Genomic DNA, 14,911 nt, shown 5'->3' with positions numbered 1-14,911 from the left:
ACTTTCCAGTGATACCACTCACAACTCTCTAAGATAAATATTATGATCGGCCAAAATTTAATGGTAAAAAACCCAGCTGAGCGTATGATTCCAAACCCTGAAGTGGAGGAACAAAAACATTTTGATATGGGGGTCAACTTTTTTTTTGGGGGGGGGGGGGGAAGGGTCAAAATTTAACCATCCTTTACACCATAAAACTATGATTCCTCGCTAGTTCCGACGAATCGCTTGCTTGGAGACAAGCAAAGCGTAAGGCTCTAAGAGAACTGATCGAGCGCGACTTAATGCCCGCCAGGCTCTTCTTATCTCGTTTTGAGGACGAAAAGTCATTTGGTTACAAAAAACTGCCAGGCGAAAAATCAGTAGTAAAAAAGTAGTTTAAAATGTGCAAATGAGACGTTGACGGGGTAATAATAACTATAACAAATACATCAACAGCTCAAACGGGCCAAAATGATTCATTGGATACCAATTTAGTCCATATAACTACCCCGCGAGTTTTTTTAGAAGCAATTAATGAACTAGTTGAACAAAAGAAAGCACTAAGATAAACGAGACAATTCAGTTAAACAAACCGTCCAAAACTCAATACGCATGCGAAATCGATAATCAAAAAACGATTGAAACGCAACTGTGAACTGGTCAAAACTATCTAGCGATAGGAAAATGTTGAAATCTTGAATAATGATTAGCAAAGATACTCTTTCGTTCAAGCATTCCCAATCAGATGATAGAATAATAGCTTTTTCTGTATTTGAATTAGAATGTAGTAGTATTAACACTTAATTTAGCTTACTGGGCATAGAAAGATCAATAAAAAATTATTACAAATAAAACCTACTGCTAAAGACATCAGAATATTTTGCGCCTAAAGTGTTCATAAACATAAGCGACTAACGTCGGACGAATTCCACTAGAACGAGGGCTATGGATTTTTAGTAGTGATAGCTTAAGCTTACATGTAGCCTATAACCTTATTGGTTGAAGGAGGCGGCAGGAATGTGAGGTGGGGAAGAAACGGTAGGCGACAAAAAGGCGGAGGATTTATCTAAATCACATAAAATTTCCCTTCGCACTTTAAATTTACGCTCACGCAGTCTCGGGGGTAAAACAATGTCTCCTAGACGGTTTCGGTGAACCGCATACTTCGATACTGTTAAAGGCTCTTGGAGAACTATTGAGAGACTCAACGCCCTTGAGCTTTGCTTGATAAACCCGAGACAAAGATACGAAACCGCTGTGGTTAGGCAAAAATTAGTAGCATGAAAAATTGCATAAGACCGACAGGACTAATACAATTTCTACTGACTTCGTTTGAGAGCAAATAAAAAGCTCTTTTAACTCGCTCTTAAACTTCCTTTCAGCGTCAAATACGTCTCTCTTTGTATTTCTTTGGACGAAGTGCCCCTATTGTACAGTTCTCACAAGAAAATCACTATCTGTGGCTTTCGATGAAGTTTTAGGAACAGATATATTTGAATTTCATTAGAATTAGTTCAAACGCAGCACTACTTTTCGACTGAATAAAAACGTCAAAGCCCTGAAGATTCAAATTCCGTTGAAATGTTAAGATTGTTTTAAACAACAGTGCAATATTGACGCAGCCATTGTTCCGTATTTTTACAGAAGACTAACCCTTTTTGTAGATTTGTCTAGGATGAGAACGTCATTGATCAATGAGGGATGAAATATAATGTTTTCGGGGTTGAAATCCACGCTGGAACATAAGATTCCTCCGTTGGCTTTACTCGCAAGGAAGTCAAAGGAGGAACAGATAACATTACTTTGGCTATCAGTAATTATCAGGCGGGATCCGTTTAAGTAGAGTCCTTGAGCCAATACATCTTTGGACTCGGGGTACTTCAGTGTTCTAAAATGAAACAGGCGAAACATCCCATGGGTGGTAATGAACATTGTTGTAAAAACACTCATGATCTATTCTGTTTCATATTTTCCAAGGCCGTTTTAGAGCCCTACTAGCAATATGAAAGCTGTTAAATATCATTCAAATTCAATAAAATTTGCGTTTGGCGTATTGGAAAGGGACCAGAGTAGAAAACAAAAATATGAAAAGCTTGTAAAATAGCGCAAAAAGGTATATCCGCGTTCGCATCCCCTTTTATCTTGAATAGTTCTCCAGTTAAACTCGAAAAAAATTCAGCTAGTCAACTTCTTTAAGATATCGCAGGAACCTCTCGCAGGGATTTGGGAAAAATTAATAGGCAATTAATTGATTGTAATAGTGGGTCGGTGACCATATATCAATTATTGATAGGAACGACACAATTAATTGCCAATAATTGCAGAAAGTTAAACAACATCTTAAAAGGTTGCAAAACTAAAACAACGGTAAAATTTACGTCATCAGAATTTCTGTCGCAAGAAGTAGGCAATTTTGACAGATTTTGGGGGCAACGAATTTTTTGTTCGAGATGAAAAGCTTGAAAACAAAAGAACATGATCGACAGATTGCCAGAAAATAGCCGCGATAGAAGCTTGTGGCCTTCCACGAATTGAAACAACTAAAGAAATAGGATAGACAGACTGACCACCAGTCCTTTAATGGGCCACTAGACTTTTTGGTTAGATTCAGAATGTCATTTTTATGAGACAAATACGCTCTATAAGGAAAAAACCCTAGTGTAACTTTTTCAAAATTACTATTTGAAATCAAAAACTCAAAGACTCTAATACTCAAGAATCAGGGCACATACGTTTGGCACTTTTTAGATGCAGCTTAGAAAATGTTCACAAAATTTAAAGTTCATTGAGCGAGTTCAGAAATCATTTTTTTGCGTGAGTAAGTCACGCAATTGACCTAAAAGCAGAACAAATGACGTCACGCAGACAAATTTTAACTGCAAAGCAGTAGAAATTACTGACATTGAAAAAGTCAATTGCAAGAAGTCATGTCGCAAGAATCATCGATGGAGACGACGAATTAAAAACATAGCCAAAAAAATTCCGGAAACAACTCGAAGAGTCATCTTCGTTTAAGATTTACCTTTTAGATGAACTGGCTCCTACTAAAAAGACTACTAAAAACAAAAAAAATGCAGTCGAAAAATAAAGACAGCCTATAAAACCAATTGAATTCAAAAATTAGATTACTCCTTTCTATTAAACAAGCCAAACTTTTTGTACGCAGTTGAAACCATCGAAGTACGCAAGCAGGAAAAATCGAGACATTTTAGGCTCCCAAAACTTTAATTTGGAAGAAAATTTTGAATGCTGCAAGCTAAAAATTGTTACAAAATTTATCAATTTCCGTAAGTTCTTTCAGTCGAAACACTATTATACAATCAATAAAAAACAGTAATCAATTGGTAATTAAGTAAATTTTCTTTGCCGCTTCAACTATAAACAATAGCTGTAGCTTTAAATCACAATGAACGCGATAAAACTAAACAATAACCAAAAAGTATTCAAACGGAATTTATTCATGAAGACTAAAGAGACAGAACAATATCCAAATGCAAAAATTCAAACGTTACCAAAAACAAGCCGTGAGAATATCTGCAGAAAAATACATTTGTTCAAAATTTGTAAAAGTGAAGCTAACAAAAGCTCAGCGCCATATTATGTTAAAATCAATTGCAAATAAATAAAAAACTGTTAAAAAAAATGAAGACAAAAATTATTGGTTCAAATCGATAATTTTCAATTCAATAAAGGCAGGGCAAAAAACATAGCTGTAAGTAAAATGTTAAAAGAAACATGCTAGAATGTGGAGAATACATACATTGTGAGATTTTTAAAAATGTTTCGCAATTTCTGAAAAATTAAAAAACTAAATTGGAAACTCTAATCAAAAAACAATATAAAACTAAGGTAAAAAATATGGATTCATTGTTATTAAACAATCGAGCTTTATGAACATTACATAGCCATCCTCTTGTCTCAGGAAGTGAAAACAGCTCAATTGCGAAACAGAAACAATCTGAAAAAAAATAAAAATGCTCGAGATATGTTATCACCAAAACAATTCAATTAGTAACCAAAAAACGACGAAACCAAAAAACGACGATGGTGCACCAAAAACTGTACGATGGTACAGTTTTACAAAGCAAAAACACCTAAAGTCAAAAAGACGCATCCAATTTAGGGGTTGTCAAAAAACCGTTGACATATTTACTAATTTTGTTTAAAAAAGTCCGCTCAAAGAGCCAAAAATGAAGAAATTAATGGAAAAAGCCAAAAAATGACAAAACAATAAGAAATATGGGCCAATTTTGCACTTGAAACGCATTATTAGGCTCTCAGAAAGATTGTGGTACTGATTTCAGATGATTGCATATTCAAGCGTCATAGATCAAAAATTACTTCTACAAAAAACCAAGTTACAATAAAAAAAATGGGCCAAATGGACGAAAACACGGCTAAACACTGTCATCTATATGAGCCAATCTCTCAAAAACTCTTCAAAGTCAAAAAGTCATTCACTAAACGCAGCGCAAGAACAAGAATCTAGTTTACATGGCAAAAGTTAGTTCACACGACATGAACCGAAAATGTTCACACGGCAAATTAACTCACTTTCACTAATAGGTCAAAACGCTGCCTGAACAAATAGTATTGAAAAAACCTTAAGAAAACCAATACTCCTCTTGGAGTCGTAAAAAAACCACAATGTCCCCAATAATAGCCGCTATCGCTTCGCGGCTATTAATAAAAATAAGCCTATATGTACATATTTTAAGGTAAAAATCAATCCAGAAAATTCGAAAAACGAAGTAGGAAATTGACAGGAAGTTAAATTTAATTGATGATTAACTGTCTGCTGCGTTTGGCCAATTAAATTAATTGTTCACCTTTTTCTTAAGCCAATTAATTGCACCAAATCCCTGACCACGAAAGCAGGATTTAAATTCCCGATATCAATATTTGCAGTATGTTTTCAAACATTTTCAAGATTATGGAACACCAGAAAATTTAAACGCGGAATATAAAGTTATTCCCTGACCAAAAGTCGAGAAAGTGACTCACATTTCATTAAAGCCATCTTTCGTGTCCTTTGATAAGAGGAGTTTGGACGGCTGCACTTTATCGGCTAACTTTTCACCGACAGCAAGAATTAAAGTCGATTTGTCTACGTCAGACCATTTCACTACAAGATTCTTGTGATTCGTTTCGAGCGTTGGCTGAAAAAAAAAACATTCAGATTAACAAACAGGCAACAGATATTTTCGGAAATTGTCTGGGCGAATGGAATTTACCTCAAAGTGCGTAATATTGGCAGCTTTTGACGACCAAAGCAAGCACAGAGCTCCAACAAGCAATGCCACCCAGCTAACATCCATTTTCAAAATAACTTAGAAAAACATTGAAATCTGAATGAACCAATACATCAATATACAAATTGAACGACGGAATTCACGACCATGACAACTAATATGCCCAAACGAAAAATCCTCGGTAACAAAAGAACGTTGGCTAGTCCGCAGTCCTCTCTTAGTTTTCACAAAGCAATTATTTTTTTTTCAAAACTAACAATAAAAACAAAAAATGTAAGACAAACTAGGATTACTGTAAATGCACAAGCAGGTGAAAAATAATAATATACCCTGATTGGCTAGTCGGTCAACTCGGGGCGGCAAGTCAATCTATATACATTTACAAATTGTTGTTGTAGAGAATTCGGAGCCACAGCTGTGGGGACATTGTCCTTATCATGGTTAAAACAATGTCCAGTTGTTTCTGCAGCTGTTGTAATCACAAACCATTTGCCACGTGACGCTGTTATATTCGGAAAACCTTTCATCGAAGAATTTCCACATTGCGTGCGATTCTTTATTAAAAAATGTGCTTGGAAACCGGCGAGACCGTTCCTTTTTGCGGTTTAGTATTTTTTGCGTGAGTATTTTTTGCGGTTTAATTTTTTTAGGGCCTTTTGGCTCGGCATAATCGTTTTTCCCGTAACTACTCCTTTACTTATTAGTGATGCCAAAGAGAGACAAAGTTTTGTGCAACCCCGAAAACTGCTCTAAGCCATCTGCAATTGTAAACTGGATTCAATGCAATTTTAGACTTGGTACCATGGTGTTTGCGTAAAATTAAATCTCTGTGAACGTGAAACTAGAATCTTACAAGTGTGTAAAATGTTCCATTGTTCGGTTAATAAAAGAACAACTGAGGTTAAGAAAGCAACATTTTGTCTGCTTGTCTTCGCATGCACTGGTGGAGCTGGCCCATCAGCTTCAAAAGCGCTGAAACAACTGGCATCAAAGCTCTCTGCGCGAAAAGAGGACAGCTACGCTATCATATCGTATCTAAGGACAAAAATCAGCTTTGCTCTCCTTAGTTCTTTCCTCTGCTTTCGTGCGTCAGGGACGCTTATGCGGCGCAAAATTGTAGATACCTCGATGCAAGCTATGGCTGAAGAAGGGAGCTGTTAGTTTGACTCATCTACTTTCGTCATTTTTTGTTTGTTTTCTAATGCTGTCTGTCTCTGGTTTTACTTCCTCAGCTGATGTTTGTATATGTCATTTTATTGATAGATTTAAACAATACGCAAAACATTCTGAAGACGTAGTGCTCTGAGTGCCCCGGACCAGCAAATCTGCACCCAATGTTAGGGAGGGGCATTTCTTAATTTACCTACTTTTTAAAAAAAAAAAATTGTTCGGGTAATAGATCATGCGTGTTCTGATGAGCTCACACTTGAGTGTGATGAAAGCTTCGAAAGCTCGGTTTTTGGAAAGAGTTCCTAAGCGTTCACGTGCTCCTGTGGCTAACAGCTTAACGGAAAAAATGGTGATATAATCAGAGAGCCTGCGTCGTAGTTATTTGATTTTTTAAGAGCCATCTTGTCTTTTTTGTGTCAACCTAAAAGCTCGGATAAAAAAACAGCATCAGTTCTCTAATCAACCAAAAAGTACGGTTTAATAATCAGACTTTGCCGACTGCTTATACAAAGGACTTCAAGGTAGAAAACGATTCGAACTTTGAAAAGCGTATTGGAATTATTTCAGCTAAATTAGATGGAGACAATGTAAAAGCGGGAATAGGTTTAGCTAGCTCTGAAAATTTTTTTGCACAATGTAACACTGAAGACTATGAGAACTGCTTTCTTAGCATCCGAGCCGTAGTTCTATCAATGTTCTTTCCGTTGAAAATATAAACAATATATATAAAGTACGACGTTAACAAAAGTATAACATGTTTTTCTAATGAGTCTGGCATTAGCCCCAACGGCTCGGCTACTGAAGTTTTGAAAGATCGTGTGTGTAAGTCTGATGGAAGCGCTGGGCTCGAGTTTTTAAAAAGTCTAACAAAACTGGTGATTGTAATTGCAAATAACAAAGTCCCAGAAAACATAAGACCGTTTTTCCTTGGAGCTAAATCAATCGCGTTAGTTAAAATAGATGGTTGTCTATGGCCCATTGCGATAGGCAATACCTTGCGGAAAATCGTTACAAAGTGCGCTGGATGCAAAGTCTCAGATGAACGAAAGGAAAAACCGAGTTGGATGTGGCACTCGTAAAAGCTCAGAGATCAAGTCTCGTCTTTTCAGAAACATTTTTAAAACCCCGTCTCCTAAAACGCATGTATCGCTAAAGTTGGATATTGAAATTGCATTTAATGCCCTAAACCGCAAGACCATTTTAAAACATGTGCAAGCTACATGACCCAATTTGTATCATTTTGCTTTTTCAGCCTACAGCAATCCTAGTTTCCAAAATTACGGCGATACAATCATCTCATCTGAAGAGTGGACACAGCACTGGAATCCCGAAGACCCTACCTTTTTGTAGACAAAATCCAAGTACCTGTGAATGATAGGCAGTCGAAAATTAATGAAAGGAACTAAGATGATGGAAACTTCGCCAATAATTTCAAAATTGTGTAGAATGATCTTAAGCGGTTTATGAGTTCTGAAAAATATCATGGTTGGTGTCTGAATATTGCTATATGTGAGCTATGTTTTTTGAAAAATCCTACAGTCACGCAGAATAACGCAATTTTGCAACAATTTCAAAAAATGAGACCTGTTATAAAACTGACAGCTAAAGACCAGCTTGTTTTTTAGAAGCCCCGGCTGGAGATGCAATTAAGTGCGGCATTTTGGCGACCAAAATTGATGAACCTGATAAAACATCAAACACTGCTGAGCATCTGGACGCAAATTATGGTTTTTATCTTCTACAAAACTATTTTAGCATGCTTATATTGTTGCATTTTTTCAGAACAAGTACTTGATTTGATGAAACAGACCCAATGAAACAGTATGGCTTCACTAGGTGACCGTGAAGCCCAGTAACAACTCTTTGGAGAGGAGTTTGAAGACAAAGAGTTCAATTTTGGCCTGGAAGCGTAGTATGCAGTAACAGAAATCCTCGAAGCACCAGACAACAAACATCAGAAGAATTGCTTCACGGTTATGTATCAGAAGGTTCTTACCGATTTGTTGCCCAAGTGAGTAAGAACGTTTAGACGCCTATCAAGATGAGTTTGCGTCACAATGGCTAATTATAACACCTGGCAAAACCATTAGTCTTAGGTTGTCAAATCAGCAGTTTAAAATTACTGTAGGGCTTCGCTTGGGTGGAAAAATTTTCGAGCCTCTCTTTTTTTCTTGTGTTAAAGAATGGGAATTCTCGGGTTTGCATGGGCTTTCCTGTGTAAGGAGTGCAGGGAAATTCTCACGTCACGCTAATTTGAACCAATTATATAAGCAAATTTTTAGCCTCTATTCGTGTTACCTCTGTTAGAGAACTACCTCATCTCTAAAGAATCGACAACAAAAGACCTGATGGTATGATTCTTGTACCCTGGAATCAAGGCAAACAAATTTTGTGGGATGTAGCTGTGGTGGATGCTTTGACTTTCAGTCGTTTGACTTTCATGCGGCAAACTCTTGACGATCGTAAATTTACGTTTCTTGATCGAGGACTTGGTATTAACCCAATTACATAAAACAAGTTGAAAGATTTTAATTAAAAAAACTAAACCAGGTTAATTTGACTTCAAGCAAGATATTGTTCTCTGGACGTGCAACACGTGATCAGGTACTCTGTCAGCAAGCACAAGAGCAGAAACAACACAACTTGTAGCTTTAGCAAGCTGATAAGATTGATTGAGCACTTTAAATATAAAATGATTGTCATTTTTCTCAGAAAAGAAAAGCAGCTTCAAATTTGTTGCATCTTGTAAAAAACAGAAAGATTCTTAAAATAGACACTAGAAATCTCTTCTCATGTAGGTAAAAATATAAATTTTATTGTTATAACAATAAATTCTGAAATTGCCTTTTGCAGTTCGTTTTTAGTTTTTTTTATCAAGATCAATGAATTTGGATATTTGAAGTTCCTTTTGACTTTCTATAGTTTGGGTACTATTTTGGCAACTTTCAATGTTTCAATTTGTTGAATCTAATTTTCAAATTGTGCAGTATGACAACTGTACTCATCCCGTTTGTTCAGCAATGGCTTCATTTGTGCTATGTATTGCTTCGAGGTTCATGAGATTTTGTGGCACATTGCACAAATCTATTGCAAAATTAAACGCAAGTGATGTGCACATCATTTTATTAAATGTTCAACTACCCACGTAATTTTTTTTGATGCTCTACCATCCGCTTGTGGCTTACATAGGCTGAAGTGCATCCAACCTTTTTTATTTTGTTTACTACGTGCGGTTATAGATGCTGGTCAAAACTAGACTTTAAGGAAGGTAAGTAGAATCCTAGTTGCCGTGATGAGTAAATCACTGTAAGATGCGTTATCTTTTGTACCTTTTTTAGTCCAATACCTAATTGGCCTCTATAAAGCAAGAAAAGTGCGGATTTGTCATTCGGCTTGAGCATATCAGCTTGACTTCCATTCCCCTGTTGTTTTTGCGGTCTTTTTAGAAAAAAAATTCGATTCAAAATGCTTGACGAACATTTTTTTTGGATATTGATTTCTCGGCCATTTGATTTCGTTGATTTTAAGAGCTTCGGCAAAGTATTGCCAATAGCTCTTAGATTAAAAAAACGTATAGATAGTACCCTCTACGATATTTTTCTTATGCTGTAGGGGGGGGGGGGGCGCAGGCACGGGAATTTAAAATTGTTCCACAGTCTGTTGGCTTCTACCATTTTCAAGCGACAATTCTTTGTAGAAAATCTGCTATATCCAGGAACGCTAAATTATGTTTTTCACCTCGTTTTTTCATTGTAAATTCAAAAAAGTCATGCAAATTTATTCGTAGTTGAAGCAATTTATCAGGGCAGTTTATTTACTGTTTAATTTATGTCAACTACAAATTTCTTAATTTGATCATTGTTTAGTAAGTTTTTACATTAGAAGCATTTCCAGAAGCAATTTATCGGGGAAGTTTTTTTAATGCTTAATTTATGTCAACAACAATTTTTTTTAGTTTGATTATCATTTAGTAAGTTTTTACATCAGAAGCATTTTCAAATGACGTCCCCCAATTTTTGTACTGCTCCTTACTTATATTTTGACATTTTCTGCGGCAGCAGTTCTCACATTTGTTATTTACAAATTGTTGTCAATTACAATTTTTTTAATTTGATTATCGGTTAGTAAATTTTTTTATCAGAGGCATTTCCAAAAAAACAATTTCCAATTTTTGTACTGCTCCTTACCTATATTATAACATTTTATGTGGCGACAGGTCTCACAATTTTTGCACTTGACGGCCCTGCGACTCCAAACCAATTTTATGGCAGATGCAGTTTTTTTGTTAAGAGTTTTTTTGTTTTTACCGAGCTCATCTGATCCTCATCCTTAGCGCTAAGTTTTTCTTTAACATTTTTCATTCAGGTAATTGCCAAGAGAACCGCCAAACCCCCATGGCCAAACCGTTTTTTGCAATATAGTTTGATTATATATTAAAATTTGGGTCCTTAATTGAACTTAGCAAAGGTTTTTTTGGAGTGATGAACAAATCTGAGAACGCAATTTCAGCTGTATCTCCTGAAGGGTGATTATCTTGTAAATTTTTAATTTCCTGATCCCATACTAAGAAAAATTGATTAAAAGCAAATGTCAAGCTTTTCAAAGGCGAAGAAGTCTTGGCGCCTGGCGTCTTGACGCTGAGTGACGGTCTTTGACAGCCTCCGAACAATCGTCAAGCAAACTTTCGGAATGCGTTGCCAGGCTCGAAGGCGTGGTCGCAACATAAAATATTGCAATTCCTCGCTACCGTATAATGCTTGGAAAATTATTCCAGTGGATAAATGTCCATGTGTCAGACCTCTAGCTCAAGAGTATGATCTAATATACTTAACAATTTTTAGAGACTGTTCATAATATGGTATTGTCTATTGTTGCAAGTACCTTAAACAGTGTTCAAAAAGCATTGAACCTTTTCCTTGCAACAAATTCGTGACGATCGTAAATCTCAGTTTGCTGTTCGAGGTCTCAGTATTAACCCAGCTATTTTAAACAAACTGATAGATTTAAAATCAAAAATTTAAACGAGGATCAATTGTTTTAAAGCTAGAAAAATTTTTTGGACGTACTGGACGATATCAGCGATATCAGCAATCGAAAGAACAACAACAACACAGAAAGTAGCTCGAGCACGCTGTTCAAAATGATTGATGAGCATTTAAGGAGAAAATGGCTGCCATTTATTACGTGCGAAGAGAAGGAGCACCAAACTTGTTTCATCCACTGAATAACACAAAGGCTCCTACTAATGACGAATGAAATTGGAGTCACACTCAATGGATATATGTTGTTGAAAAAATAATCAATCATAAAATTTAATGTGCAAAGTTTTCGCTATATCTAGCATCATCGGGTGAAACGCCAATTTTTTTCTCAAGTTTTTTCCGATTACAATTAAATTGAGTTCAATTCAATTAATGCACAAAACAGTAAAAATAAGAGGCTCATGGAAAATTGTCTATCAAAAAAACAAAATTTTTTTTAAAATTTTCGTTTGGCAATTCGTTCTTAATTTTTTGAACAAGACCATAGAATTGAGATGTTTGAAGATCTTAGTAACTTCCCTCGTTTTTGAAATAAAAATGGCAACACTTTGGCACTTTTGCCTGTTGCTTGTAGATCAAAAAAATGTATGGATAGTTACCTCTACAATATTTTGTGCTGGAGGGGATCGCAGCTACGGGAATTTAGAATTTTTCCATTGCCTGTGGGCTTCTGGTACAATTTACAAGCAACTTTTCTTTGTGGAAGATATTTATAAATTCAGGAAGGCTGATTTATGTTTTTCATCAATTTTGTTTATTGTGAACGTGAAATTTTCGGACAAATTGGTTCATATTTGAAGCAAATTACTAGGTTAGTCTTTTACTGCGCAATTGATGTCATTTAAATATCTTTCAAATAATTTCAGTTTTTTACTTTGGTTATCAGTTGTGGAGTTTTTACATACAAATCTTTTCCAAACAGCATCTCCGATTTTGTCTTATTACTCATGTTTTGACAGTTTATGTGTATGTGACAAATTTCTGCTATTCTAAACCATTTTTATGAAAGGTGGAGAAGTTTTTCATCAAAATTCTTTTTCAAATTTATTCCAATATAAATGCCAGGGAATTCCCAATGGCCAAACCGTCTTCTTGGCAGTAGCAGATACAATTACTTTTGATAAATATTTTGTGTTTGCTAGTTTTTGTAGGAGCTTAAATGTCAATTTTTCAAAATCGGGAGGGGTGTCACTGGAGTAAAAACACCGTAGATCAACATTGATGGCTTCCAAGACAGTGAAATTAGAGTAAAAAAATTTAAAACCTGGTGATCTAATTTGCCAAGCTCCAGAGAATCACGTTTTTGTCCAGCTATGAGACTCAAAACTTCTATGATAGCTGTCAATTTTTCAAAAACAATTGAGGAAATAAAAGTTTTATATTTTGGCAGAAGATTCCCGAAAAAATCAAAAGGGCGCACTTGCGTATTGTCTTAGTGAATTTGTGCCAATCCAAACAATGGCACTGTTTTTGCGTCCGTCGTTCCTTATTTTTGATAATTTTATCCCCTCTTTCTCTATAATAAAGATTATTTTCTCATTTGCTGTGTATACTCTCAAAAGTTGGTGGCAGTCGAGTATTCTGTTCATTTTTGATTGATATTTTGTTTTCTTCGTGACACAAAGTTCATCACCCTTATCAAAACGTACACCTAAAAATTCATTCCCTTTAGAAAGTTTTGCCACCATTCAAAGTCCTCGATACCCTCGTAACTCTCTTAGACTTTTAGCGTAGCATTTGGCGGATACCTCTACTTCATAAAATTTTTAATCGCATTTACCCTTCTCTTGCATACTACGCACTAACTTGCACTAACCAACAAACGACTTTTATTAATTTATCTTTCATTTCAAGTTTTAAGACGAAAGATGGAAAACCTTTTAAAAATACTGATTGTTCTATTTACCTAGGATTTTGACTGCAAAGTCGCTTTCTCTTAACGATCTCTCTTGACAATGCGACATTTTTTCAGGCATTTGAATCATTCTTTTTTATTGTTCTCTATCAAAGAGAAAATCTTTCTTCGAACGAGAAAATTACTAAAGTTTAATTTTTTCCCGTAATAATGCTCCGTACTTCTGATTTAATAGTCTCAGCTTTCTCGAGCAGGTAAGTCACCTGCAACTTACGGAAATTGAGTTTTTCAACCTGTTTTCTTCAAAAAAGCACCTCAAGTAGATTCCTGGCTGTCTCGTAGGTGAAACTTCCTTTTCTTGCTTTTCCGTTTAATTTCTCGCCATCACATTCGACGTTCTGGTTCCTATCAGGACAGAACCTTTGACAAGCTTGGGAACAATCGTTTGATCTTCCTTGCCATCAACCTAAACACTCACGTGCCTTCTTGTAAGGAGAAGTAAAAATGCCAAATGTAGATTACACCGCAAGAAAAAAGACTTGAATCATATTCGAAGGACTATTTTCCGGCGATTAATGAATTGATGAAGAAAATCTGAGCACTGTTGGGAATCATCTACACAGCAAACAGATTAGGTCAATTCTATTTTTCGCGATTTGTTTGCCCGACACAAAATAACAAGTTTGCTAGTCAACGAACTCCCAATCATTGATGACATCAAGGAAACAGAACATGAGGGTAAAGACATGTGTTAAAGAACACTTAGGAGTCAGCAGTTAACGGAAGGTGGAAGAGAAATTTTTACAGAGAAATCCTGCATGCTCGAAAAAGAAAATATTAACTGGACGGAACCGGATCCTGAAAATTGCATCAGTGGCATTCATGAAGCCAATTCAGCTACCAGCTGCTGAGTGCAGAGAAAAAATATGATAATTCCTTTCAATGCGTTGGCAAACAAACAAATTTACAAAACATCAGGACGCTAGGGAAGACGAATTCACGCCAGAAACAGCCAAGAACCTTGATGGTAACTGTGAGCAATCATTGGGAAGAGAGAAAACTTCTCGCAAAAGGAAGATGATCGATTATGAATTTTTTTAGATCTACAGGAACTCTAAACCAATAACAAAAGCATATAAACAAAGTACTGCTTCTCAAAAGGCGTCCTCTAATAGCTTATCGAGTTTCGAAACTAGAGAGCCGTATAAGAAGTCAACAGCTTTACTACAAGGGTCAGAAATTAAAGGACATGGTTTTACGATCGAAGAAGAAAATGCTTTGAAACTGACGTGTAATCAGGATTGATTACAAAGTTTTCTCAGCTGCTTTTTTCAGTTCACGAAACGTTTTGATTTTAGATCAAAGCAAAGAAGGTTTGTTATTGCAATGAAAGCTTCTAAATATAACAATCAGAAATCGTTTAGAGTGATTTCTCCTGCAAAATTTTTAGCTTTACAGAAGCAAAGAGATGGAAACCTGAATAAAAGCATGGAAGAGTAAAAACATTACTTCTTTCCCAATTGATGTTGAGTTTTCAGAATGGCAGACTAAAATTTTGTTTGCTCATAATTGTTAATAATGAGATGGTACGTATTTTATGTTTGCATAAC

General features: G+C 35.8%; 1 protein-coding gene across 5 annotated transcripts in view; it reads right to left on the bottom strand.

Annotated features, from left to right (window-relative positions):
* The window catches only part of LOC142337650 (uncharacterized), a 224,756-nt gene extending 219,406 nt beyond the window's left edge, over positions 1 to 5,350 (bottom strand). For all 5 annotated transcript variants that reach the window (XM_075387045.1, XM_075387041.1, XM_075387044.1 and 2 more), the window contains exons 1-3: positions 5,217 to 5,350; positions 4,987 to 5,141; positions 1,636 to 1,870 (exon numbers count right to left, since the gene is read on the bottom strand). In XM_075387045.1, the coding sequence (XP_075243160.1) occupies positions 1,636 to 1,870; positions 4,987 to 5,141; positions 5,217 to 5,300 (474 nt within the window). In that variant the 5' untranslated portion in view covers positions 5,301 to 5,350. The remainder of the gene's footprint in view (positions 1 to 1,635; positions 1,871 to 4,986; positions 5,142 to 5,216) is intronic.
* Positions 5,351 to 14,911: the final 9,561 nt, after the last annotated feature.

The sequence above is a fragment of the Convolutriloba macropyga genome, chromosome 4 (genome assembly GCF_964194025.1).
Source record: "Convolutriloba macropyga chromosome 4, txConMacr16.3, whole genome shotgun sequence".
Taxonomy (NCBI): Eukaryota; Metazoa; Xenacoelomorpha; order Acoela; family Convolutidae; genus Convolutriloba; species Convolutriloba macropyga.
The sequence above is the reverse complement of the archived record's forward strand: the minus strand, read 5'-3'. Positions and strand labels throughout refer to the sequence as shown.